This window comes from Schistocerca piceifrons, chromosome 2 (genome assembly GCF_021461385.2).
Source record: "Schistocerca piceifrons isolate TAMUIC-IGC-003096 chromosome 2, iqSchPice1.1, whole genome shotgun sequence".
NCBI classification, from domain to species: Eukaryota; Metazoa; Arthropoda; class Insecta; order Orthoptera; family Acrididae; genus Schistocerca; species Schistocerca piceifrons.
The window spans coordinates 495,587,115-495,614,093 of NC_060139.1; the positions used below are offsets into that span (position 1 = coordinate 495,587,115).

Genomic DNA, 26,979 nt, shown 5'->3' on the forward strand with positions numbered 1-26,979 from the left:
TGAAATGGAAATTGTAACACCAGTGGTTGCACAGGTGATAATTCTCAACTACAGCACACAAAGTGGAGAAACTTATTTTTATGCTTGCTAACAATAGCCACATTCAAAGACTAGGGGCAAAAAACTGATCTTTGAAGTGTAACATGAAGCTATACAAATTCACATATGTGGACAACCTGTACAGGCAACAGCATAACAAAAAGAAATTTGATGCATGACATATACCACCCACATGACTACTCAAGGATTAAAGAAATTTTTTGCTTGGCATGTTATGATGTTAAGTCAAATGTTATTGTTTACTAAATGTAATTGATTATGTCGACTATGAGTGTTCAAACTAAGAAGTTAGTTCTCTGTCTGTTTTATTGTTTTTTCAAGGTTTTGCTTTTGAAGTTTTCTGATTTTTTTGTTTTTATGTAAAGGACTCAATGTCACCCTGTAAAATGAATTCTGGGAAATGCTTCAGATATTTGGAATTTTTACTAATGCAATTGTTTCAAAAAGTCTTTTGTATGTGAGCCATATTTCCATATAGGTATTTGAGCATTCAACTGCATTTACTGGTACTATATTATACAAGACATTTCAGAACGTAAGTGTACTGGATTTTTATATTTTTTAGAAAAAATGTATTTAAAAAATTACAGAGTGTTGTTGATACATTTGTTGATTATATTTCCACATAATTGCTATCCTGTTCATTGCATGTGGTGAGTCATGGCACAAGCTCTTTTATGGTCTTGTCAAAGAACTCTCCCACCAGCTCTTTCCACCACTTCATAACTTGTTTCTGCATCTGCTCGGTGGCTAAAAATTTAATTTCACTCATACACCTTCAGCAAGGTGAAAAGATGATAAACTGAGGGTGCCAAGTCAGGGTAATATGGGGGGGGGGGGTTCGAATCATCCAACCAAATGAGTCCAAGAGCACTATGGTGACTAAGGCTGTGTGAGGACAGGCACTGTCGTGCAACAAGCACACTCCTCTCATCAGCATTTCCCTCCTTTTGTTTTGGATACTCCTTTTTTTGGTCTCACAATTGTATCTCAGACAATTACAAAAATAATTCGTAGACTGGGAAGCAGGAGACAGGTCAGGGCAGCTGGGCACACTACAGGATATCAACAGACGGTGCTGTGATTGAATAATCAAACACATTTAATTGTCTCTTAAGAAGCAGTCATTTAGAACATAACAAACATTTCTAATCACTGAATAAAGTTTATTGTCAACACAACAGCAAACTGTCTTTCTAGCTGCTCTGGTTCTTGCAGACCTAAGTAATGATAATGTCAGTGGCTGCTGTCCCAAGGAGCTGAGCTGTCAAATTGAGATGACAATCTGCACTGAAGAACTGCCCCCGAATGCTGTCTTCAGCGTCCTTTACACTAGTGCCAGAGATGACACTGATGTCGTGTAATCTTACTGCAGAAGGGATGTGTGGCATGTGCCACACTGGTGCCACCCATCGGGGTCCACAGATACTAATGTTTGCACTGGCAGGTTTTGATGGTCAGCACATGAGTGGAGTCTTACGATGACACCACATCAAAACCACTGTGCAGTGATGGCCTCTGCCTGAGGCAGAAATCCAACCAAAATGATGTATTTCCAGTTCCAAATCTCTGAGACCATGAGTTTTTTGTCCGAAATTGTGGTTTTGAATTTTTTGGGAGGCAGGAAGTGGTGTGATGCCACTGTAACAAATGTCTTTTTGTCTCGTGTGTAATGACCTGCCCACACTTCATGTCCAATTACAGTAGAGCTCCGAAAAACCTCACCTTCCAATTCAAGTTGCTCAAGAAACTCACTGGTGTTATTGATGCTATTTTTCTTGTGCTGCTCTGTCGGCTGTTTTTGGACCCATCTTGCACAGAGTTTTTGGTGTGTGTCTCACATGGGAGAATTTTCGCTGTAAAAGATTTTGCTTCGTGAAAAAGTTGCGGTAGGTGTTATTCGTTCTGCGAGTAGGAAGTTGATCACAGTATGTAGCTTGCACGTGGCAAGATTTCTTACCGACTTGTTTCATGCAACTGGACACTACAACATGAGTTTATGTACTACTGTGTTCCTGTGATGCTCACTCTGGACACCGGGCCTTCCTCTACCACTCAGTGTTGCCAACCCTGAAAAAAAGAAAACAATGCAGCTTGTAAAGGTCACAGTACACTTACTCTCTCAACATGCCTTGTATGTTTGGAATATTCAACTCAGCTGCCTATGTTTGTGATGTTTGTATTTGCATTCCATTATTGATTTCAGAGTTATATAATTCCGTCCTAAGATGTCCATACGGCTGTCCAAATGAAATGAATACAGAGTTCATAGAGAATTTCAAATACCATATACAGTGTGCAGCACACCTACTATGCAAGCCAACTTTAGTATCAGATGATTAGAGGAACCTGGCAACAGTTATGCTGAAGTTGAGATACATACACTTGTCAGATATGATATCAGTAATGAGAATCTGTATTTACTGTTTGAAAGAAGATTGTTTTTCAAAGTTGCTGGTTAGCAGAAATTTCAAGACTCATGAAATGTCAGCCTAATATTTGTCTGTTACACAAGTGTGTGTGTCTTGACAGTTGTTGTTACTGTGTTTTTCACTCTCCTGCTTATAAAGTTGGCTTGCCGAGTGTGTCTTTATTTCTATGCTATTTGAGTTGCTCTATGTATTAGATGGTCGAGTGAGTTGGACAACCTTATGAATATATAGAATGGAATTACATAATTCCAAAATTGATAACATAATGTAATTATAGGAATGCAGCATTATTATTGCATCATGATGGTGGTTAAGAACTGTAGGTTTGAGTTTAAAATCTTGTTGACATTGAGTACTTACGCAGTTGGATAAGAATGGGGAAATGAGGTCACTGTTGGTGTGGCCCAAATATGGAACCATTCTGACATTCACTTCAAGTGCTTTAGGGGAAAATCTAAATTAAGATATTGGACAGAGATTTGAACACTCTTTAAGAATACAAGTTCATTGTCATAACCACAGTGCCTTCTGCCAAGTCAAATCTTTACTAGTTACAAGAGTGTTGATGCAAAATTTGGAGAATAGGCTATACCTGTAATTTCTTTCAGTGCACCTCACTATGCACATTCTTAGTTGGAATTCTTCCCAAGCTTTTGATATATTGAAATTAGTTTAATATTCTTCATATTTCTTGTATCTGCTGCATAGAACAAATTGTACAACCTTTTAATTAATTAATTTGCTTTACTGCAATTGCATTGCCCATGTCTTGAAATAAGACAAAAGCATTTAATGCAGTCTTCTTCTTCTACAAAGATTGTTTCTGTCCCTGGCATGGAACAGGCCAATAATGGTTTGTAATCAGCATAAAAAATTCTAACAGTTGTTAGTTTTTGTTGTGCTCTCCAGTCCAAAGACTAGTTTGACGCCGCTTCTCACACTAAACTGTCCTGTGCAGCTGTCTTCATCTCTGAATAACTACTGCAGCCTACATCCTTTTTAAACCTTTGTACTGTATTCGTCTCTTGGTCTCCCTCTCAGTCCCCACATGCACACACTTCCCTCCAATACTGAAGTGGTGATCCTCGATGCCTCAGAATGCGTCCTATTGACCTATCTCTTTTAGACAACTTGTGCCACAAATTTCTTCACTGCAATTCTATTCAGTCCCTGCTCATACTTCCTTGTGGGTTACGTGATCTACCCAACTGGTCTTCAGCCTTCTTCTGTAGCACAACATTTCAAAAGCTTCTATTCTCTTCTTTATTGTACACATTTTACTTCCATACAAGGCTACGCTTTGGAAAAACACCTTCAAAAAATACTTCCTAACATACATATCTGTATTTGATCTAAAAAGGTTTCTCTTCTTCACAAATCTTTTTCTTGCCATTGCCAGTCTACATTTTATATCCTCTCTGCTTTGGCTGTCATCAGTTATTTTGCTGCCAACATAGCAAAATGCATCTACTACCTTCAGTGTCTCATTTCCTAATCAAATTTGTTAGTGGGGAATGTTATTATAGATAAGTAATTTAGTTCCTGTAGTTGGCTGTTGATTTGAAAATTTTTGTTGCAGACAATTCATGTGAATCAGCAGAAATTCATACTGCTTTGCTATCCTGCTTATTGTGCCACTTCTTGGTTGGTATTCGTCTAGCTGAGCATACAGTAATAAATTCTGTTCGTAAACGCTTTTGTGAAGCTCTGGAGGAGATGGCTGATGTGTTGGGACAGTTTGGCTCAGCTGTTGTTCAAATCCAACATGTAAGTCTTTTATATGGTTTTAATGTTGTTATGTTTTTTTAATCATATTAATGTTGGTAACTATACCTTGAATATGTGGTTTCCCAAGGCACAGTCTTAGGTCTGCTGTAAGTCTCAATTTTAAAAAGACAACATATTCTGTTCTGCATATCTAGATGTACTACCATAGTGATAAATGTAACACATGATGAGCAAATAATAGATAGGATTGGAGCATCAAATTTTTAGATGTCCGTTTTGATGATAATTTAGCCTGTAAAAAACACATGTTAGAACTCTTAAAAAACTTGGTTCAGACACATGTGCTCTTAGAATTGTTGTAAACCTTGGGGAAAGAAAAATAAGTAAGTTGACATATTCTGAATATTTTCATACGGTAATGTCATATGGAATAATAGTCTGGGGTAACCTGTCCTTAAGAAAGAAGGTCTTCGTTGTTCAAAAACGTGCTGTAAGAATATAATGTGGTGCTCATCCATGATCATTTTCTAGATATCTTTTTAAAGAGTTGGTCATTCTCACTACTGCTTCACAATATATTTATCCCCTCATGAAGTTTGTTGTAAATAATGTATTGCAGCTTCTTAAATGTTCCACCTCAAATCCTATAATTACTAATTGAAATTAATTATTTCAGTTCTATCTCTGCTGATTTTTCAGGACATGTACTTCATCCTTTGTAACAGCACAATGAGCAAACAAGGTGAAAGTTCAAACATGTTGATTGATCAAAATAATTGGTACTTAGTTGGTAAAATTGTTTCTCATATTTCACGTGTAGGGGTCTTCTTTTTGCTTTCATGTAGAATAGTGACAAAATGTGTGGATTTGCAGGAGATCACAGATTTGATCTTGTTTTATCCATTCCAGTCAATGCACTGGACATGTTTCAGTTTTCAGTTTGTTGATATATTTTTGAAATCTTTTCACAAATTATAAATAACACTATTGCATTGTGGTTCACAAATATAAAAAGATACTTTTGAAAATTGTTATTTAGACATAATAGGCAACACTCGCTTAACTTTGACCACATGCAGCCATACACCACTTCCCTCCACAAACTACTCCCCAGCAACCAACTCAGTTTACCCAGTTATAGTCCATAGATTATTAAATAGAAAGCTAACAACACATTGGACAAAGATTATTAAATTTTTCCATGTCTGCATACCTCTCTGACTTTTACATTCATCAAAATAATCAAGACTGGTTTTTTATAAGAAATATTTACAAAGTTTATGACAATTAAAAAAGGGTATTGCAAAATGTGTTATTAAACATCTTGTATTGGAAATTACACTAGATGTATAGAACATGACATAGTCAGACCAGTTTCATTAAAACCCACCAATCAAAATGTGAGTATGAGAATAACAGGTTGATGAAAACATGAAGAGAACAGTTCTGAATTCAGTTTTCTGCTTTATACAGTGCAAATTAGTATGTAACAATATTGTCACAGAAGAAGCTGAGTAGCACTATGGTGTAGTGGTTATGATACTTAAGTGTTGCATGGAGGCTCGTGAGTTCAAAACTCACCTGGACTGTACAATTTTAATTTCTATATTTGGTTTGAGTACATTCTAGAAGTATCCACAAATGTCAAGAATCATTGTACTGGAATGTTCTGTAGCTGTATATATATATATATATACTGTATGTGTTCTGGCCGGAGGCAGTTTGCTCCGCACTCTTGTATGTGCAGATGCTGAATAAACCTTCATTAAGTGAAGTTAGTGTTCATCATTCCTCTAATTACATCTTCTTCTATGTGACATTATTGTGGTGGAGATGCTGGTATTGGAACTTGTGATAGCGCACATTATCGACGACACAGTGACCCCCCATCAGGCCATGACAGAGCCACCATTTACGTGGCAAGAAACCCGAGTTCAAGCCATATCGCAGTCTACGGGAGACAGAAAAAGAAGAAGGCGGTACGATGACAGCAACTGTGTGCCACCACATGAGACATCCTTCTGGGTTCTCTGGTGTTGATGGTCAAGATCCAAACAAGTGGCCAAAGGTATATGAGCGTATAGCCAAATTTAACAAATAGGATGGCACCATGTGTTTGGCTAATGTATTTTTCTATTTGAAGGTCACTGTCAAGCAATGGTATGAGAACAATGAAGAGAAGTTCACAAGCTGGGAAGTATTCCAGGCGAAACTCTGCAAGTATTTCGGCGACACACAACGACACAAGTGCAAGGCTGAAGATAAATTAAAGTGCAGGCCACTGCATCCAGGAGAAACTACAGCATCCTACATTCAAGACGTCTTGGAGCTGTGTAAAATAGTGGATCCTAGAATGAAGGAGGAGGATAAGGTTGCACATCTCATGAAGGGTGTTGCTGAGGACATGTATCAAGCCCTACTCCTGAAGAAGGTTTCGACAGCAGACGGCTTCATAAAATGGTGCCAGTATATCGAGACAATGCATAAAAAAAGAATTACACACAAGAAGTTTGAACGGCTTCCAAACGTCGTATTGATGTCAGGAAGCAACTGATTTCACAAGTGTTCTTCATCATATAGAGAGAGAGGAAGTTCAGAAGGCACTTGAATTGCACGGTGAACAAAAAACCAAGACACTTCAAGAGGTCATAAGGGAGGAAGTGGAACAGACATTGAACCCAGTGTCTCTTACTTCATTTCCCTTTAAATGGTGAAAAAGTTGAGACCCAGGTGGAGTTAATGTTCCTACAATGCTGCCTGAGGAACCTGTTTGGGCACCAAGGAAGACTGACATCCGAAGGACCCATTATAACCAACCAGAATGTTTCCACTGTGGACGACCGGGACTTGTGGTGCACTATTGTTGAGAAAGGTGGCGGATATTTGATGACGCCAATGCCAAAAGACAGCAGACCGATCTTAGCCGACGCCAAGATGAACAAGAAGATGTGGGTGCGGGATGATGTAGGTCACTATCGTCGCAAGCTAGCCACTGGAGAGGACACTCTCCAACACACTGTTCAAGGTCTCCATCACTGTTTAGAAGCTCTGGCCAATCACCTAGCTGCTGCAAACTGGAAAATTAAAGGGTGCGACCTTCCTTGGAGTTGAGGCTGCCGAAGAGAAAAATCCTCCGCCGTCGATCACCACAAAAATGATAGGAAACTACATCGATATCCTCATGGATTTTGGAGCATCATATTCAGTCATTTTGGAGAAGTACCATCACCAGGTGCAGAAAACTGTATTCGTCGACAACAAAACATCTCTGCTGAAGGTGGCTAATGGGAAATATGTAAAACCTACAGGAAGATGTACCGTTCATGTGGGTATATGTGGCAATACACAGTCCTTAGAATTCATCATCTTACAAGAGTGTAGTTGTGACGTCATTCTCGGATGGGACTTTCTGAAAGCTTCTCAGACAATTATAGAATGTGGTCACTCAAAGATTCTGCTAGATGAGATGAGATACTGTGGACAGGAAGATGCACATCTGAGTGTGTGGAGACTGTGTACTGGATGAAGTGATCATTCCTGCATTCAGTACTAGAAAGGTAACTGTCACGTGTCATGCCTTGCATCAACCAGTGGATCTTGTAGTGGAATGTAAGAGAAGCATACCACTGAAGAATAACTTGGTCATCCCAGCCTCTGTCGTCTCATTTAAGAATGGATTCAGTGAATTATGGATAGTTATCTGTCGCTGAGAACTGCAGATCCTTCCAAGACGCATGTGCATAGCAAGTCCTGAGCAGGTTATTGAAGAACAGCTGAGCTTCATATAAACCTCCCACACTGAGTCTGTGGGCGAAATTAGTGCTACCACTATGAGACAAGATCATCTAGCTGGACTATCTCCAGTTCTCACTAAGGAACAACAGAAGAAGCTACTTGCCATTCTTCCAAGAGTTCTCTGAATGATTCAATCCACAGGTGAAGCACAAATTAGACAAATCGATGATGAAGCACTGGATTAGCACTGGAGACCATCAACCTATAAGTCAGAGAGCATACTGTGTGTCATCAACAGAATGTTGAATAATTCGTGACGGGGTAGAGAAAATGAATACAAGAAGCTTAATAAGATAACTAAAAAGGATGTTAACCCTCTTCCACAAATTGACGATACACTATATTGTCTGAAGGGGGCTAAGTTTTTCTCAACCATGGACATGTGCTCGGTACTGGCAAATCGAAGTAGATGAGGCTGATCGTGAGAAAACTGCATTCATCACCCCTGACGACCTGTATGAGTTTAAGGTAATGCCGTTTGGTTTGTGTAATGCACCAGCAACTTTTGAACAGATGATTGATAATCTTTTACTTCATCTGAAGTGGACGATGTGTCTTTGTTATTTGGATGACATTATAGTGTTCTCAGAGACATTTGATGAACATATAAAAAGACTGAGGGCCGTTCTTAAGTATCTCCAACAAGGTGGGCTGAAACTTAGTCCAAGAAAGTCTATCTTTGGAGCAAAAGAAATCAAAATATTTTGACACCTTGTGTCAAACGAAGATGTGCGGCAAGACCCAGAAAAGGTGAAATCTATAATGGAATTTGCTATTCCTAAAAGTATTAAAGATGTGAGAAGCTTCCTCGGTTTATGTCCTTATTACTGTCGTTTTGTCAAAGTCTTTTGTATCAAAGCCAGGCCACTCCGAGTTGTTAAAAGTCAATGCTAAATTTATCTGGGGTGCCGCTCAACAAGATTCTTTCAATGTGTTGCAAAAAGCTCTGACAACTGACCCTGTACTTGGTCTGTATGATGAGAGAGCACCTACAGAACTACACACAGATGCCAGTGGTTATGGGATCGGTGCTTTTCTGGTGCAAATTTTGGATGGAAAAGAGAAGGTTATAGCCTAAGCTTCTAGGACACTTACAAAAGCCGAGAGAGACTACTTGACTACAGAAATTGTATGTCTTGCTGTTATCTGGGCCATGTGCAAATTTTGACAGTGTGTCTACGGAAGGCCATTCACAGTTGTTACAGACCATCATTCACGCTGTTGGCTGACTGTTCTTAAGGATCCAACTGGACGTCTCATCAGATGGGCACTACGTCTTCAAGAGTATGACATTACCATAGTGTACAAGATGCCGACTGTCTCTCCAGAAACCCTGTGCAAGACCATCAAGACTTTGATGAAGATTGTGACTGTCTCGCTGCACTCCAGGATCTCTCTGCTGAGCAGAAGAAGGATGCCAAGATATCTCAAATTATGGTTGCCTTAAATCACTCAGAGGATGTGAAAGGACAATTTAAGGTAGTTAATGGAATACTTTGCAAGAAAAACTTTGATCTGTTTGCAAAGAGGTGGCTACCAGTGATTCCTAAACATATGTGCTTAGATGTTCTACAGAAATTCCGTGACACACCTGAGGCTGGACATTTAGGATTTATTAAGACCTATGATAGAATCCGCAAGAGATTTTTCTGACCAAGTTTATTTAAAAGTGTGTGTCACTATGTGTTGCACTGTAGAGAGTTCCAGAGGAGAATGGCAGTTCCTCAGAAACCACGTGGCCGGTTCATACCTATTCCACCAGCCGAAATGCCTTTCCAGCATGTTGGGATTGACCTACTTGGACGATTTCCAACATGTGCTACTGGCACCAAATGTATTATTGTTTGCGCTGATTATCTGACACGCTATGCCATTACAAAAGCCATGAAAACAGCTGAAGCATCCAAGGTAGCCAAATTCATCATGGAAGACATTGTATTAAAACACGGTGCCCTAGGGTCATTAATTATGGCTTGAGGGAAAGTTTTTCAATCAAATCTTGTGACAGAGATAAACCATCAGTGCAACATTACTCATCACATGACGATTGCCTACCATCCGCAAACTAACGGGCTTACTGAACGCCTTAATAAGACCTCGGCCAACATGCTATCAGTGTTCGTCAGTGTTGAACAGAGCAACTGGGATGAGGTACTACCTTTCATGATGTTTGCTTACAACACCGCCAAACAAGACACCACAGGATTTACGCCATTTTACTGGGCACATGGGTGTGAGGCGACTACAACAATGGACACTTTGTTTCCGTTACATCCTGATGACGTGGACGACTACATCGGCCAGGTGTTAACCGGCGCTGAGGAAGCTCAGCAGTTAGCTCGACTCCACATGATGCAGGCTCAAGAAAATGATCGCCGAAAGTATGACACGAGCCACTGCCCTGTTGCCTACCAGCCTGGTGTCCTCTTCTGGATCTTCACTTCTGTTCGGAAGGTTGGTCTCTCTGAGAAGCTCCTCAGGCGCTAAGGTTGTAAGACAGTTATCTGATGTTACCTATGAAGTTGAAGATTTCGACTCTGACGCAAGACGACGAAAGATCAGAGATGTGGTCCACGTCCTTCGAAGGAACCCTTACAAGGATCCTGCCACCCAAGGTAAATTCGAAGCTCCAGCGACAGGCAACAAGTGGAAAGAGCGCAGCAGCAAAAGAAGTTCTGAGAAGATCACTGCCAGGGCGAGCATCAGTCATGGGGAGTCGGAGTATGCATTCCCGGACTAAGAGGAGATAACACTGAGATGCTGTTCTCTTAAGGAGGGAGCAATGTCATAGAAGAAGCTGAGTAGCACCGTGGTGTAGTGGTTATGATACTAAAATATTGCATGGAGGGTCATGAGTTCAAAACTCACCTGGACTGTACTATTTTAATTTCTATATTTGGTTAGAATACATTCTAGAAGTATCCATAAATGCCAAGAATCATTGTACTGGAATGTTCTGTAACCGTATTTATACTGTATGTGTTCTGGCCGGAGGCAGTTCGCTCCACGCTCTTGTATGTGCAAGTGCTGAATAAATCTTCGTTAAGTGAAGTTAGTGTTCATCATTCATCTAATTACATCTTCGTCTACTTGACAATATTATGAAAAGGGAGGTTGCCACCATATAGTGAAGATGCTGAGTCGCAAATAGGCACAACAAAAAGACTGTCACAAATAAGCTTTTGGCCAACAAGACCTTCATCAAAAATACACACACACACACACACACACACACACACACACACACACACACACACACACACACAGCCGCGCATTCGCAAAAACAACTCACTCACAAGACTGCAGTCTCTGGCAACTGAAGCCACACTGGAAACAGCAGCAGCAATGTATGATGGGCGTGATGACTGGGTGGGGGTAAAGAGGAAGCTGGGGTGGGGAGGGGGAGGGATAGTAGGGTAGAGGTGGGGGACAGTGAAACACTGCTTGGGAGCACACGGGGATGAGGTGGAGAGTGGGTAAGATAGCTATGTGCAGTTGGGAGATTAGACGGAGAGCAGGGGAGAGGTGGGGGGGGGGGGGGTAGCGGAAAAGGAGAGAAGTAAAAAGACTGAGTGCGATGGTGGAATGAAGGCTGTGTAATGCTAGAATGGAACAGGGCAGGGGATGGATGGGCGAGAACAGTGACTAACGAAGGTTGAGGCTAGGAGGCTTATGGGAACATACGAGAAATCTCATCTACGCATTTCAGAAAAGCTGTTGTTGGTAGGAAGGATCCAGATGGCACAGGCTGTGAAGCAGTCATTGAAATGAAGGATGTTGTGATGGGCAGTATGCTCAGCAACAGTTTGTCGGTGGTCATCAATACGGACAGACAGCTTGTTGGTTGTCATGCCCACATAGAATGCAGCACAGAGTTTGCAGTTTAGCTTGTAGATCACATGACTGGTTTCACAGGAAGCCCTGCCATTGATGGGATAGGTGATGTTTGCGACCTGACTGGAGCAAGTGGTGGGGACAAATCTTGCTTCTAGATCTATTACAGGGATATGAGCCATGTGGTAAGCAGTTGGGAGCAGGGATTGTGTAGGGATGGACGAGTATATTGTGTGGGTTTGGTGGATGGTGGAATATGACTGTGAGAGGGATGGGAAGGATAGTGGACAGGACATTCATTATTTCAGGGCACAAAAGAACCCTGGCGGAGAATGTAATTCCATTGCTCCAGTCCTGCGTGGTACTGAGTTGTGAGAGGAATGCTCCTCTGTGGCTGGATGGTGAGACTTTGGGAGGTGGTGGGAGACTGGAAATATAAGGCACAGGAGATTTGTTTTTGTACAAGGTTGGGAGGATTATTATGACCTGTGAAGGCTCCAGTGAGACCTCGGTATATTTCAAGAGCTACCGCTCTGCAGGTGCGATGACCACAGGTGGCTAGGCTGTATGGAAAGTACTTCTTGGTATGGAATGGTTGGCAGCTGTCGAATTGGTGGAATTGCTGGTGGTTAGTAGGTTTCCATATCAAACCTACTTTCTTTCAAGCCTCAATTTGATCCTGAGATCAAATCAAGGCTTGAAATAAATTATATGTTCTTAAATTTGCATAAAAGCCCATCAGTGTTTCTCTGCATAAAAATTTGTTTAACTAGCTGGAGTCCAACACCAATCTCACACTTACATCTCTCTTCATAACTACAAGAAGTGGTTATTGTAAGGACTGGTACTTCTTTCAGTAATATCACGTACTTCCATTTTGTGCAATTCTTTCTTTTCTGCTGATCTTCTGGCAGTTGGTACACTATAAGGTCTTGTAAAAAATGACTTGTGAGGTTTCAGCTGTTAAGTATGCTGGTTACATTTTACTTGTCCTGACACATTATTAATAAAGACATCACTGTACTCCCGAAGTAAAGACCATAATTCCTGTTTCTGTTGTTCGCTGAGCCCACCAGCTTCTCCTACTTTAATGTTAACACAGCCTTCAAACTCTGCCTCATCTGTGTCAATACCAGAATGTCATAGTTCACACCTCCAACTTCTTTCAAAAACTGAATACCATTAACTTTACTATTACTGTTGCTGTTGAAATTTGACTTGAGAAAATTGGTTACAACACAGCTTGCATGTGGTCTTGGAATACAGAACTTCTGTCCTCCCCAATCAAAACCTACTTTTCCTATCCAATTTATCCCCACTATAAAATCCTCTGAAAGTCCTTGAGTAAACTCTACTCCTTCAAGTAATCAGAGTCTGATTCTTCACTGTTTTACTATGTTTACCTGTAGCACCTCTGATTTTAACTAAGGCCTCAGAAACTCATGACACCTGGCTCCTTATGTTGACAAGGCACCTGCCTTCCTATAATCGTATCTTTAATGTTAATGAAGGAATTACAAACTTCACCATAATCACTGTGTTTAACATTTTTGGATAACAAATCATCTTCATTGTCTTTGGAGCTGTCATCTATGGTTTGTATCTTACTTGTATTGGTCTTATCTGGATTACAAAGTTTCATCACACTAACAGAAAAATCATTACTAGTACTATCCACACCTAGAATGTCACTTATCCAAGACATTTCACTCCACTGACATTGATCTTCACTCGTGTACTTACTTTTTAGTTATTTACAGATATCCTAGATTATTAGATTAGATGGGTAGATCACATAAGTAATGAGGAAGTATTGAATAGGATTGGGGAGAAGAGAAGTTTGTGGCACAACTTGACCAGAAGAAGGGATCGGTTGGTAGGACATGTTCTGAGGCATCAAGGGATCACCAATTTAGTATTGGAGGGCAGCGTGGAGGGTAAAAATCGTAGAGGGAGACCAAGAGATGAATACACTAAGCAGATTCAGAAGGATGTAGGTTGCAGTAGGTACTGGGAGATGAAAAAGCTTGCACAGGATAGAGTAGCATGGAGAGCTGCATCAAACCAGTCTCAGGACTGAAGACCACACAACAACAACAACAACAACAACAACAGATATCCTACTCAATTTCTAAAATTTTCATCATTCTGAAATGCCTCACTATGAAACCACAAGTCATAAAAGAATACTTCATCACTAATAATCTCAGCCAAAAATTTATCATTACTCTCACTACCGTTAGCTGAAGTACCTTCACCATTGGAATATAAACTTGTTACTGGAAATTAAACTCAGGACTCAGTAGCTTTACCACTATCATTACAATTACTTCTTTTCTCACACTATTTCTACACACTATCATGAGTATCAGTTTCCTCCTTATCATCATATATCTCATCTACTTCCTTAAAACATAAAAAATATTTCTCATCTGTACTTTTCCCCATAGGATCATCGTCATCACCTTCACACGTACTAATACAAAAATGACTACAAAAATAATTACCTTTCAGATCATTTTTAAACATAGGATCATTTTCGTATCCAGATTTGTTGTTGTTGTGGTGGTCTTCAGTCCAGAGTCTGGTTTGATGCAGCTTTCCATGCTACTCTATCCTGTGCGAGCTTTTTCATCTCCCAGTACCTACTGCAACCTACATCCTTCTGAATCTGCTTAGTGTGATCTACCCATCTAATCTTCAACATTCTTCTGTAGCACCACATTTCAGAAGCTTCTATTCTCTTCTTGTCCAAACTATTTATCGTTCATGTTTCACTTCCATACACGGCTACACTCCATACAAATGCTTTCAGAAATGACTTCCTAATGCTTAAATCTATACTCGATGTTAACAAATTTCTCCTCTTCAGAAATGCTTTCCTTGCCATTGCCAGTCATACTCTCTACTTCGACCATCATCAGTTATTTTGCTCCCCAAATAGCAAAACTCCTTTACTACTTTAAGTGTCTCATTTCCTAATCTAGTTCCCTCATCATCACCCGACTTAATTCGACTACATTCCATTATCCTCATTTTGCTTTTGTCGATGTTCATCTTATAGCCTCTTTTCAAGACGCTGTCCATTCCGTTCAACTGCTCTTCCAAGTCCTTTGCTGACTCTGACAGAATTACAATGTCATCGGCGAACCTCAAAGTTTTTATTTCTTCTCTGTGGATTTAAATACCTACTCCGATTTTTTCTTTTGTTTCCTTTACTGCTTGCTCAATATACAGATTGAATAACATCGGGGAGAGGCTACAACCCTGTCTCACTCCCTTCCCAACCACTGCTTCCCTTTCATGCCCCTCAACTGTTTATAACTGCCATCTGGTTTCTGTACAAATTGAAAATAGCCTTTTGCTCCCTGTATTTTATCCCTGCCACCTTCAGAATTTGAAAGAGAGTATTCCAGTCAACATTGTCAAAAGCTTTCTCTAAGTCTAATGCTAGAAACGTAGGTTTGCCTTTCCTTAATCTATCTTCTATGATAAGTTGTTGGGTTAGTATTGCCTCCCGTGTTCCAGTATTTCTACAGAATCCAAACTGATCTTCCCCGAGGTCGGTTTCTACCAGTTTTTCCATTCGTCTGTAAAGAATTCGCGTTAGTATTGTGCAGCCGTGACTTTTAAACTGATAGTTTGATAATTTTCACATCTGTCAACACCTGCTTTCTTTGTGATTGGAATTATTATATTCTTCTTGAAGTCTGAGGGTATTTCGCCTGTCTCATATATCTTGCTCACCAGATCGTAGAGTTTTGTCAGGGCTGGCTCTCGTAAGGCTGTCAGTAGTTCTAATGGAATGTTGTCTACTCCCGGGCATTGTTTCGACTCAGGTCTTTCAGTGCTCTGTCAAACTCATCACGCAGTATCATATCTCCCATTTCATCTTCATCTACAGTCTCTTCCATTTCCATAATATTGTCCTCAAGTACATTGCCCTTGTATAGACCCTCTGTATACTCCTTCCACTTTTCTGCTTTCTCTTCTGTTCTTAGAACTGGGTTTCCAGCTGAACTCTTGATATTCATGCAAGTGGTTCTCTTTTCTCTAAAGGTCTCTTTAATTTTCCTGTAGGCAGTATCTATCTTACGCCTAGTGATATGCACCTCAACATCCTTACATTTATCCTCTAGCCATCCCTGCTTAGCCATTTTGCACTTCCTGTCGATCTCATTTTTAAGACGTTCGTATTCCTTTTTGCTTGCTTCATTTACTGTATTTTTAAATTTTCTCCTTTCATCAATTAAATTCAATATTTCTTCTGTTACCCAAGGATTTCTACTAGCCCTCGTCTTTTTACCTACTTGATCCTCTGCTGCCTTCACTACTTGATCCCTGAAAGCTACCCATTCTTCTTCTACTGTATTTCTTTCCCCCATTCCTGTCAATTGTTCCCTTATGCTCTCCCTGAAACTCTGTACAACCTCTGGTTTAGTCAGTTTATCGAGGTCCCATCTCCTTAAATTCCCACCTTTTTGCAGTTTCTTCAGTTTTAATCTACAGTTCATAACCAATAGATTGTGGTCAGAGTCCACATCTGCCCCTGGAAATGTCTTACAATTTAAAACCTGGTTTCTAAATCTCTGTCTTACCATTATATAATCTGTCTGATACCTTCGAGTATCTCCACGCTTCTTCCATGTATACAACCTTCTTTTATGATTCTTGAACCAAATGTTAGCTATGATTAAGTTGTGCTCTGTGCAAAATTCTACCAGGCGGCTTCCTCTTCATTTCTTACCCCCAATCTGTATTCACCTACTATGTTTCCTTCTCTCCCTTTTCCTACTGTCGAATTCCAGTCACCCATGGCTATTAAATTTTCATCTCCCTTCACTTTCTGAATAATTTCTTTTATCTCATCATATATTTCTTCAATTTCTTTGTCATCTGCAGAGCTAGTTGGCATATAAACTTGTTCTACTGTAGTAGGTGTGGGCTTCGTGTCTATTCAGATTCATGAGAGTCATTTTCACATAACACACTGTGTGCTTCTGACTTACCTGGTTATTCCACAAATTGACTAATTCCAAAATCATTACATACTTCAGTTACCTGTTCCAATAAGGTATTGAAGGTATTGTTTTCTGCCCATTCACAAAAGTTTACTAAATTCGTTTCTACTTCATGTTCAATGTCATCATATGTGTTGTCAGTTTTGTCTTTTTGTTTTGGTGTGTGGGTTGGTGTAATGGTGCGTGCAAGCAATGACGTCAAAAGATTGTGAATGCAGCATTCAGTTCCAGTGACAGCATTGCAATCCATGCATTGAAACTCATGCTTAGTATGTTGAACAGTTGTTATGAGTTAAGTTATTGTTATAAAGTGTAAAGAGTTTGTGGCAATACAGTATTAAATATTCATTTCTGAACATATCGGAGTACTCAGATTAAGATCCTTCACCATCTTTATAATTTTGGATACTGAGGACACCCTTTGATGCCCTGTGTTGTTATTCTTTGCTCACAAAGTAGTACGTAGGACAATCATAACACCAGAACTAAAAACAATCTCAAAAAGATTTCAGGGGATAATATTATTTAAGAAATGTAGTTGAGTTTCAAAAATTAAAGGACTTTCTACCTCATTGTAGAGTTTCTTCATAGGAATCTGAAAAGTAATGTGGATTTCAGTTAGCAGTATTTATTGTACAATGATTTTAATTATAATTTTATCAATGTTAAGTTTATATTATAAATTCCACATTATTGACTTGCACCTTAGTAAAAGCTACTTCTTTGACTTCTTTCCTCATCAAGGAGACTACAATTTCTGTGGAATAAGTGTCATGGGACATAACATAATGATTCCAAACTGACTGTTTTTGTGCCCTGTTTCAGAGACCCAGGTTAGTGGTGTCATATTTGAAAACATGCCATTGTTGGGGACAGCTGCGTATTTTATTGTTATATTATTGTGAGGATACCTACACTCCAGAGATTTCTGTTCCCCGTGTTGAAGATTTGACTGCAACTAATTTGACACCATTGCATCACTATTTGTCACCGGACATCTGGGCACTCCTTACACAAAGAGTAATCAACTTTGGAGAGCAACCATGCAAGGACATATTGGTGAGATACTTGATACTTTCTTTTTACATTCATAATGGGACTGGTAATCAGTACTTTGCTAAATTTTTGATGAAATTATGAAAATGTAGAGAGAGTCCCCATGGTATTGCGCATATTACTTTGGAATGGAATGTTAAGTAACCTGGAGATAGAATCGTGACAAGATGATGTCCTGTCAAAAGAATAAATATGCAACTAAATGTATGTGTGAAGAGAATCTTAAAAAAATAAAATTAATGAAATAAAGATTTAAAAAAATGCATTGAAAAGACAGTTGTAGATGTGGGAACGAATATAAAGTGACACAATCCATAAATTTCTTCATTAAGATAATTAGAGAGTCTCTTAGAAACTTATAGGAAATATGGTTGGAGAAAATCAAAGACAAATCAATAATAAGGAAAATACATAAATTTTATTTATGGTCATAAATATCAAATGATTGATACGTTGAGTGTTTGCTACTCTGTTGGATTTTACTTGTTTCACTGCAGATTTATATTGATATTATTGTTTGTTGGCAGTGACACTATCCTCCCAAGCCTTTACGTTGAAATAATTAATGATTACTTTTCTGTGTTGACCGTCGTCTCACTGACAGCCAAATGCAAACTTTACATGTCAAACCAATCAAAACACAGTATTACGTGCAGTTGAAAGGAAACCATTCCTTTACTGTGTAATTTACCATACAAACAATCTGAATTCATGTGTGCTGGGAGAAGTATTATTTTTCTTGGCTCATTTGGGAATGTGGTCTCCCAGAACTTTGTGAGTGAGCCTCTCTGTGATACCCACCACCCCTAATGGAGTTTTTTGGACATTTCTGTAATACTCCCACAATGAATACACAAACTTGTGATGAATTATACAGCTCTTCTTTCATCTACATCTACATCAACATCGACATCTGTACTCTGCAAATCACATTGAGTGCCTGGCAGAGGGTTCATCAAACCACCTTCACAATTCTCTATTATTCCAGTCTTGTATAGTGCACGGAAAAAACAAACACCTATATCTTTCCATGCGAGCTCTGATTTCTCTTATTTTATTATGGCGATTGTTTCTCCCTATGTAGGTCAACAAAATATTTTCGCATTCTGAGGAGAAAGTTGGTGATTGAAATTCCGTGAGAAGATTCCACCGCAACGAAAAATGCGTTTGTTTCAATAATGTCCACACCAAATCATGTATCGTTTCAGTGACACTCTCTCCTCTATTTCATGATAATATAAAACGTGCTGCCTCCCTTTGAACTTTTTCGATGTATTCTGTCAATCCTGTCTGCTAAGGGTCCCACACCACACAGCAGTATTCTAAAAGAGGACGGACAAGCATAGTGTAGGCAATCTCTTTAGTAGATCTGTTACATTTTCTAAGTGTCCTGCCAATAAAACGCAGTCTTTGGTTAGCCTTCCCCACAACATTTTCTATATGTTGCTTCCAATTTAGGTTGTTCGTAATTGTTATTCCTAGGTATTTTGTTGAATTTACGGCCTTTAAATTTGACTTATCTATCATGTAACCGAAGTTTAACAGATTCCGTTTAGCACTCATGTGGATGACCTCACACTTTCCGTTATTTAGGGTCAATTGCCAGTTTTCACGCCATACAGATGTCTTTTCTAAATTGTTTTGAAATTTGTTTTGATCTCCTGATGACTTTACTGGTCGATAACCAACAGGATCATTTGCAAACAACCTAAGATGGCTGCTCACATTGCCTCCCAAATCATTTATATAGATAAGTAACAGCAAAGGGCCTATAACACTACCTTGGGGATTGCCAGAAATCACTTCTTTTTACTTTGAAGCTTTCCTACCTTTTCTGGTTATATAACTTGGCAACAACTGAAGTTAGATGGACATGAGTCAGGCTTGTGCATTCACTAAAGCTGTTTTTATGTGTCCATTCCATATTAAAGTGCTGCACATAGAAACTCCTAGATACCTGCAGCTTGTGCCTGATTCCAGTGACTGACTGCTGATTGCATATACAAATAATACCAGATCTGTTACTTCCTTGTGTGTTGAGTCAGCTGCTAATCTTTTTACCAAATTCTGACCATCTGCAAGTTTCCCTGTCCATTTCATTACAAGTTTTTAACAACTTGGTTATTTATTACCGTAAAGTTTTACATCTGTTATGTAGAATGTATAGCAGGCCATACATTTTACAGTCATCATGTCTAAAGTACATATTGATTCGTAGTTCATTTTACAATTGTCCTGTCATAAAGCTCAAATTGATTGAGATAAAGGCGTGTGATGATTATAAAAGACTTGTGCCATTCCATGAAGCCATGAAAAGTGATAATAGTAATAATAATAATAATAATAATAATAATCTTACTGGACAGCATGTGGTGCCTATGGATTAAATTATTCTAATGTCTTATTCTGTTAAGATACAGGGTCTTTGAAACACTGGAGTGTCTGTTCTGTGCATCTGAGGCCAACTTCTAAGTTTGTATACTTTTTATGTATCCTTTCATATACAGTTACTGGACATGATCTTGTCCTAGTTATTTTTGGGTCACTTTTACATTTTCTTAGCAGGTACTATACCAGAAAATGAGATTTATTTTTAATGTTGTTTTATATATAAACTAAATGTGTTCGCCCTTGTCCAGGAATTCTGGTGTGTGTGTGTGTGTGTGTGTGTGTGTGTGACTAACTCTGTTTGGGCTGTATGTCTAGTCTATGCATATTCATGTAATAATGACTAATTTTGCTATTAGTGTCATTGTATTTTCAAGTTTTCTCATTATGGATCATTTGGTTATATACATTTCTCGGTTTTGTTCTCTATGTCTGTGCTATCCTCATTTGAAGTACCTTCACTGGATTTCCCTACAGTTACTGTGTGTTGTGTTGTCTGTCTGTATAATTGTCTTTGTCTGTATTCTTTGTATAGTGTCCTGGATATGTTACTGAAACAGTATTTAGTTCTATCCATATTCTAGAGTCTCATAGTGGTTGCCAAAATTTCTTTGTTTGTCGAGTGCAGCAGTTTTGTATGGTCCAGAATGTAACTATGGAAGAGTGTGTATTCTGGAGACACACTTTCTCCGCATGATGCATTCTGTCTCCTGTCTGAGATTCATGCAGGAGAAGGGCTGTGGTCAGTCATCAAGTGGGCTATACCCTGGCTGGAGTCACTAAATAATGTCTCATTGCCAGCTGCTTTTAGTTGTTGGGAAGGAGTTGTGCATTATTGCTGGTGTCCCACTCCTTTTGCTATGTATCTCTTTTTTGAGACTTTAGTGATTGCAGGGTTTGGATATTCTTCTCTGTGATTTCTGACAACTTTTCATGTTTACCTACCTTCAGCCAGTGTATTGCGCCCTGCATTAGGTGGTGATGCCTATTGGGTATATTCCGAGCACTATTCACAGTGCTCCCACTGCTGTGGTGCCTTAAGTCCCTAATAGCAATAATAGTGCTCTCACCTGTCTCTACTTGGGAATTGCCTCATAGGGCTACAGCCAGTATCAACTAGGTTATTTGTACATGTAACTAGCAACCCACGATGGGCTCACACAGGTAGCACTAAGTATCTACAGGACAACTTGTCGGCACAGCAATAAATTTGTTTACGGGTCCCTGTGTACAGTTATGCCTAGAATTCAGAGAAGTCTATGTAACTGAGTATCATTGCTGTCATATAACTTAAAGGATTTAAGCAGTGTGTACCAGGAAAGTTCTTAGAAGGCATGAATATTGCCTTTTCCATATTTACCTGTCATTCAGAGTGACATCTTGTAGCAACAATGTGTGTGTGTGTGTGTGTGTGTGTGTGTGTGTGTGTGTGTGTGTGTGTGTGGGGGGGTGCGGGTGCGCGCGCGCGCTCGTGTGATCTGTTGCACATCATCTACCAGAGGCTGCCTAAGAGGAGCATGTTAAAAAAAAACCTTCCTGATCATGTAGATGCATAGCCATGACAGCACTCCTGTTGTAAATTGTAGTATACATTTATCCTTTGTTCAGACTCATTGCCGCAATTGTTTATTGTAGTCTCTTTGTGGCAGGCTTTTTCACCTTGCCACACTAAGAGTAGTGTCCGTATCTAGATTTGATTCGTGGGAGGTAGAAAGCTGAAAGCAGAGTTGTGTGCTATGCTGCTGAAAAAACTTTCTTTATGTAAATGAATCAGAACTGTATCCCTTGCTGAAGTAGTTTTTCAGAAACTGTTTTACTTTTTGTGTAAAAAAAATTAAAAACCACAATTTTTGGATTCATGTGTTTTTTTTTGCTAGGAAGTTACATAATTCACTGCTTGTTGCTCGAATAGTGTGCAGTGAATTATGAGTGTGAATTGTGATTGCTAATCTGATGGAAGCAGGAATTGCCAGTTTGAGATTGTTATCTTCCTTCAAAATGCATCATTCAACCATCTATGGAATTTTTTGAAATCTTCTGTACTCATCTACAAGGAATTTCTGCATCCCATTCCATCATCTGTTTTAAGCCACCCTTGTCTGTTTAGCTGTTTAAGAAGCTTACGAATCCACCAATGTTTATGAGCCTTGTTGCTGCTTTTTATTTGGTGCACATTAAGTTATACACTGCTGTACACGAAATGTAACTGACATATTGAAATATTCTTTTATAATTGTGAAAGGCCTATACCTCTTTCTCACCAGCAGAGATTCGTTGTATAGACAAAGCAGCAGCAGGAGACTTGAATATACTGGGTAGTTATAATTAAACTTTTCTTATTTAATATGTTATAACACAGAAACTAATTGCCGTACGAGGACCAAACGTGGTGGCACTAATGTCAAGCACATGGGGAAGTGAAATTACGCATAATCAACTCAATTGAAGCACTTTTTATGTGCTGCTGTGGTACATTGTACCATTACATACCAGTACAATTACTGCTACAAATGGGCTCAATATGGTTCCCATCAGTGTCCAAACAAGTCTGAAAGTTTAGGACTGCATTCTGCACAGCAGAACAAAGCATGTTCATGGATATACTGGCTACCTCTCTTGATATGCTGTGCTTCAGATCAGCACAGGTGTGAATATTCCCCTGGTAAATCCTTTCCTTCAGATAGCCCCACAACGAGAAATCACAGGGAATGAGATCAAGTGATCGTGCCAATCAAGCATTTGGAAACAACTAGCTGATAATTCATTTCCAAATGTATTTCAGGGAAACAGGTGACCTTTAAGAGCGATGTGCAGTGGGACCTCATCTTCAGTGATAACTCTTGGTTTCAATGCATCTCTCTCCTTTAGGGTGGCTATGACATGCTGGCGAAGCATATCTCAATAACGCTGGCCAGTCACACTGCATGTCTTTGGTCCTTGAGCACCAGCCTGTTCAAAAAAGACTGGGCCAGTGATGAATGTAGCTGTGAAGCCATACCATATGGTGACATGTTCGCCATACAGAGGAACTTCATGCACAGCGACTGGAGGTAAAGATCCCCAAACTTGGCAATTCTGTGCACTCACCTTACCCATCAGAGAAAAATGAGCTTCGTCTGTCTGTAGGATGGTCCACGACCAGCCCTTTTCAACTTCAGTCCTTACGAGAAGGTGGAGAGCAAAGTCAACACTTCTTTGTACATCCTGTGGTGCAAGCTGTTGGACGATATGGATCTTGTATGGATACCATTTGAGAATGGTTCAAAGCACCTGCCATACAGTGGACTACAAGAAGTTCAACTGTCATGACACGGCAAGCACACTGGCTGCAATCGGGAATTGCCTGCAGAATTGTCTGTCATAGCAACAGAGATTTCATCAACCACCTGTGGTGCAACCGGTCGTTGGTCTCTTTCCGGAATGACGCCCAGTTCTCCAGTTGATTCGAACTTTTTCATCATGCTCCGCACAGCAGGTGGAGAAAGAGGACGCTTCCATAATCCTTTCAGCCAGCAATATTCTTGAAGTGCAGCTGCATCATTACTGTTGTTTTCATAATAGAGCCTCAACAATAATGCCCTGCTCCTTTTGTCCAAGCTCATGTTGACATGTCAACAAATGCACTACGACTGCTCAGGTGTGTGAGACTCTGAATCACGATGACTGATCGTGGCACCTGGTGGCCATAGTTGGAACTGGACTGTGGCACGGTGACACATGGAAATCATGCACCCCATACTCTGGACATTGATGTTACCAACTTTGGTACTCATTTGGTAATTAGTTTCCATGTTATAACGTGTTAAATAGAAAAGTCTAATTATAACCACCCAGTATATTTATATGAACAATAACAGCCACACATTACTTCGAGTGATGCCAGACAGATGCTGTCTGTGTTTCTGATTATGTTTTCCCCATTAAGAACAACATACATAGTCCTATTTGGTCGAAGTCTCCTCATTCTAATTGCACATCAATGCTAATACTCCATGTGTAATTTATTTACCAGGCTTTCTAGGAGTCAAAAAACACAGAATCAAGATGAGCTCTGCCATCCGCTGCCCAATGAATCTCTTGAAAGAACAGAGAAAGCTGGATTTAATGTAACTGGTGAGTGTGGAAACCTTGGCAGCTCTTACATAGGAGTTTTTTGGTCTCTGGAAAAGTCATCATATGAGAGCACAGTGTATGTTCCATAATTGGCACACGAGATAGTTTATTGAAAATCGGTATTAATAAGAACCACCACAGCTGTATTAATGTACATTTACTATGTCAAGACTGGTTTCGTTTAGTGAACATCATCACTGAATGAATCTGGTTGTGCCATAATAAATGTATGTTAATACAGCTGTGTTGGTTCTTATTAATATTTACATGAATCACCTGTGAAGCACAAAATGATCAGGAGCATTTGTTGAAAATTGTTGGATTTAGGGTATACTTTTATGTTAATGGCATGTATTGTCATACATTTTTTTGGTCATCTTTATTACACCAACTATGATAACATTTTTTCCCCTGCTTTGGCTACAACACATGGGAAATCGTTTGTGATTTGGGAGTTCCCTCCAGGTGCTAGGTTGCTACTTTTCTTGTAGTTCAGCATGATTACTAAAGCATTCATTCATTCACAGGCTGTGTTTTGTACAAAACCACACAGTGAAGTTGATAAATAATATGGTTGCTTTCATTAATGGGAGTGAATATACCAGAGGCAGGACAGGTGTAGAAGTGCTTGGTCAATGTGTGGGACACACCTTCTACCTGGGTCTCTTTCAGAAAGATATAATCCATGTGACAATGAATTAGTGGTGGTATACACTATCAGATCAAAAGTATCAGGAATTTATTGGTGGATGTTAATATGGGGTGTATCCACACTTCAACTTTATTATGCCTTGAACTCTGGTGGGGGCAGTTTCAGTGAGGTGTCTGAATGTCTGTGGGTGACTGGCAGCCCATTTTTCCCCAGGAGCTGAATCCAGGGAAAGTAGTGATGTTGAACACTGGAGTTTGGAGTGAAGCTGACATTCTAAATCATCCCAGGGGTATACCACTGTGTTCAGGTCAGAGATGCTGGGCAGTCAAGTCTGTTTTAGCAATGTTATTGTCCACAAACTATTGCCTCACAGGTGGTGCTTTATGATAGAGAGCATTGTCATGCCGACACAATCAGTCATCATCTCTGAAAGGTTCCTCTGCTGTACGCAACATACAATGCTGTAAAATGTGTTCATATCATTCTGCTTTTAGTGTTTCCTTAAGTGCAACAAGGAGACCACACCCTGACCATGAAAATCACCCTCATACCGCAACACCACCTCCTCCAAACTTCACAGTTGGCTCTGCATATAATTACAGGTAACATTCTCCGGGAATTTGCCAAACCCAAGCTCTCTCATTGGTTTGCTAAGGGGTAACAGGATCCATCACTCATTTCCAATCATCCACTGTCTAATAGCAGTGCTCTTTACACTGCCTCAAGTGTAGTTTAGCATTTACTACAGAGATGTGTGACTTATGAGGAGCTGCTCGACCATTTTACCCCATTCATTTTAATTACCTACACACAGTCATTGTGTTAACTGGATTGCTGGTAGCACTTTTGGACTCACAAGTGATTCCTTCTGCTGATTTCATGTGATTTCTAAAGAAACATTCCACGTGGGTAAATATATATAAAAAACAAAGATGCTATGACTTACCAAACGAGAAAGTTCTGGTACATAGACACAATAGAAAAACACACAAACACACACACACACACACACACACACACAAATTTCAAGCTTTCGCAACCCAAGGTTGCTTCATCAGGAAAGAGGGAAGGAGAGGGAAAGACGAAAGGATGTGGGTTTTAAGGGAGAGGGTAAGGAGTCATTCCAATCCCGGGAGCGGAAAGACTTACCTTAGGGGGGAAAAAGGGACAGGTATACACTTGCGCATACACACACATATCCATCCACACATATACAGACACAGGCAGACATATGTAAAGGCAAAGAGATTGGGCACAGATGTTGTTCTTTCCCTAGCTTCTTACTTCTATGTACCCTGCACTTTAAATAAGTTTATAAGCCTGTGTGGCCTGTTGTCCACTGTTTTCTAAGTTTTCTGCATCTGTCTTGAATTGCAACCCGTCCCTCCCTCCCCCTCCCTCTCACTCCCCCTCCCCCTCTCCCTCCCTCTCCCCCTCCCCCTCTCTCTCCCTCTCCCCCTTCCCCTTCCCCTCCCTCTCCCTTTCCCTCTCCCTCTCCCCCTTCCCATCCCTCCCCCTTCCCCTCCCCTCCCCAATAATGTTTTTCAGATGTTCCCTCCCTCCTCAGTATCCTTGTGCTTAATATACAACTACTCATGCCTGCACCTGGGTGATCTCTCTCTGTCCTTTGTATCCTTGTGTCCTGCTATCCCCCTTGCTCCGTGCTTCCTCTGTCCAGCTTCTTGGTGTCTTTTGTCATAGTACTGTATGCACTTGACAAGAGTTTTTTTGTTATCACTTATCTACCCTTTCATTTCTCTCCATCGCCTTTCATTTCCAAAGTAAGAATCCTCCAGTCTGAAATATTTGATTTCTGTGATTCCAGTCTTGGATAAACTTGTCATTCTCAAGATTTATGCATTATTTGAGATTGACTCTTATTTAATTCACTGTGTTAGTT

At 39.9% G+C, this 26,979-nt stretch overlaps 1 protein-coding gene across 2 annotated transcripts in view; it reads left to right on the forward strand.

Annotated features, from left to right (window-relative positions):
* Positions 1 to 26,979, forward strand: part of LOC124777175 — a 141,299-nt gene that overhangs the window by 31,708 nt on the left and 82,612 nt on the right. For both annotated transcript variants that reach the window (XM_047252484.1, XM_047252483.1), the window contains exons 4-5: positions 4,072 to 4,259; positions 17,696 to 17,929. In XM_047252484.1, coding sequence (XP_047108440.1) covers positions 4,072 to 4,259; positions 17,696 to 17,929 — 422 coding nt within the window. The remainder of the gene's footprint in view (positions 1 to 4,071; positions 4,260 to 17,695; positions 17,930 to 26,979) is intronic.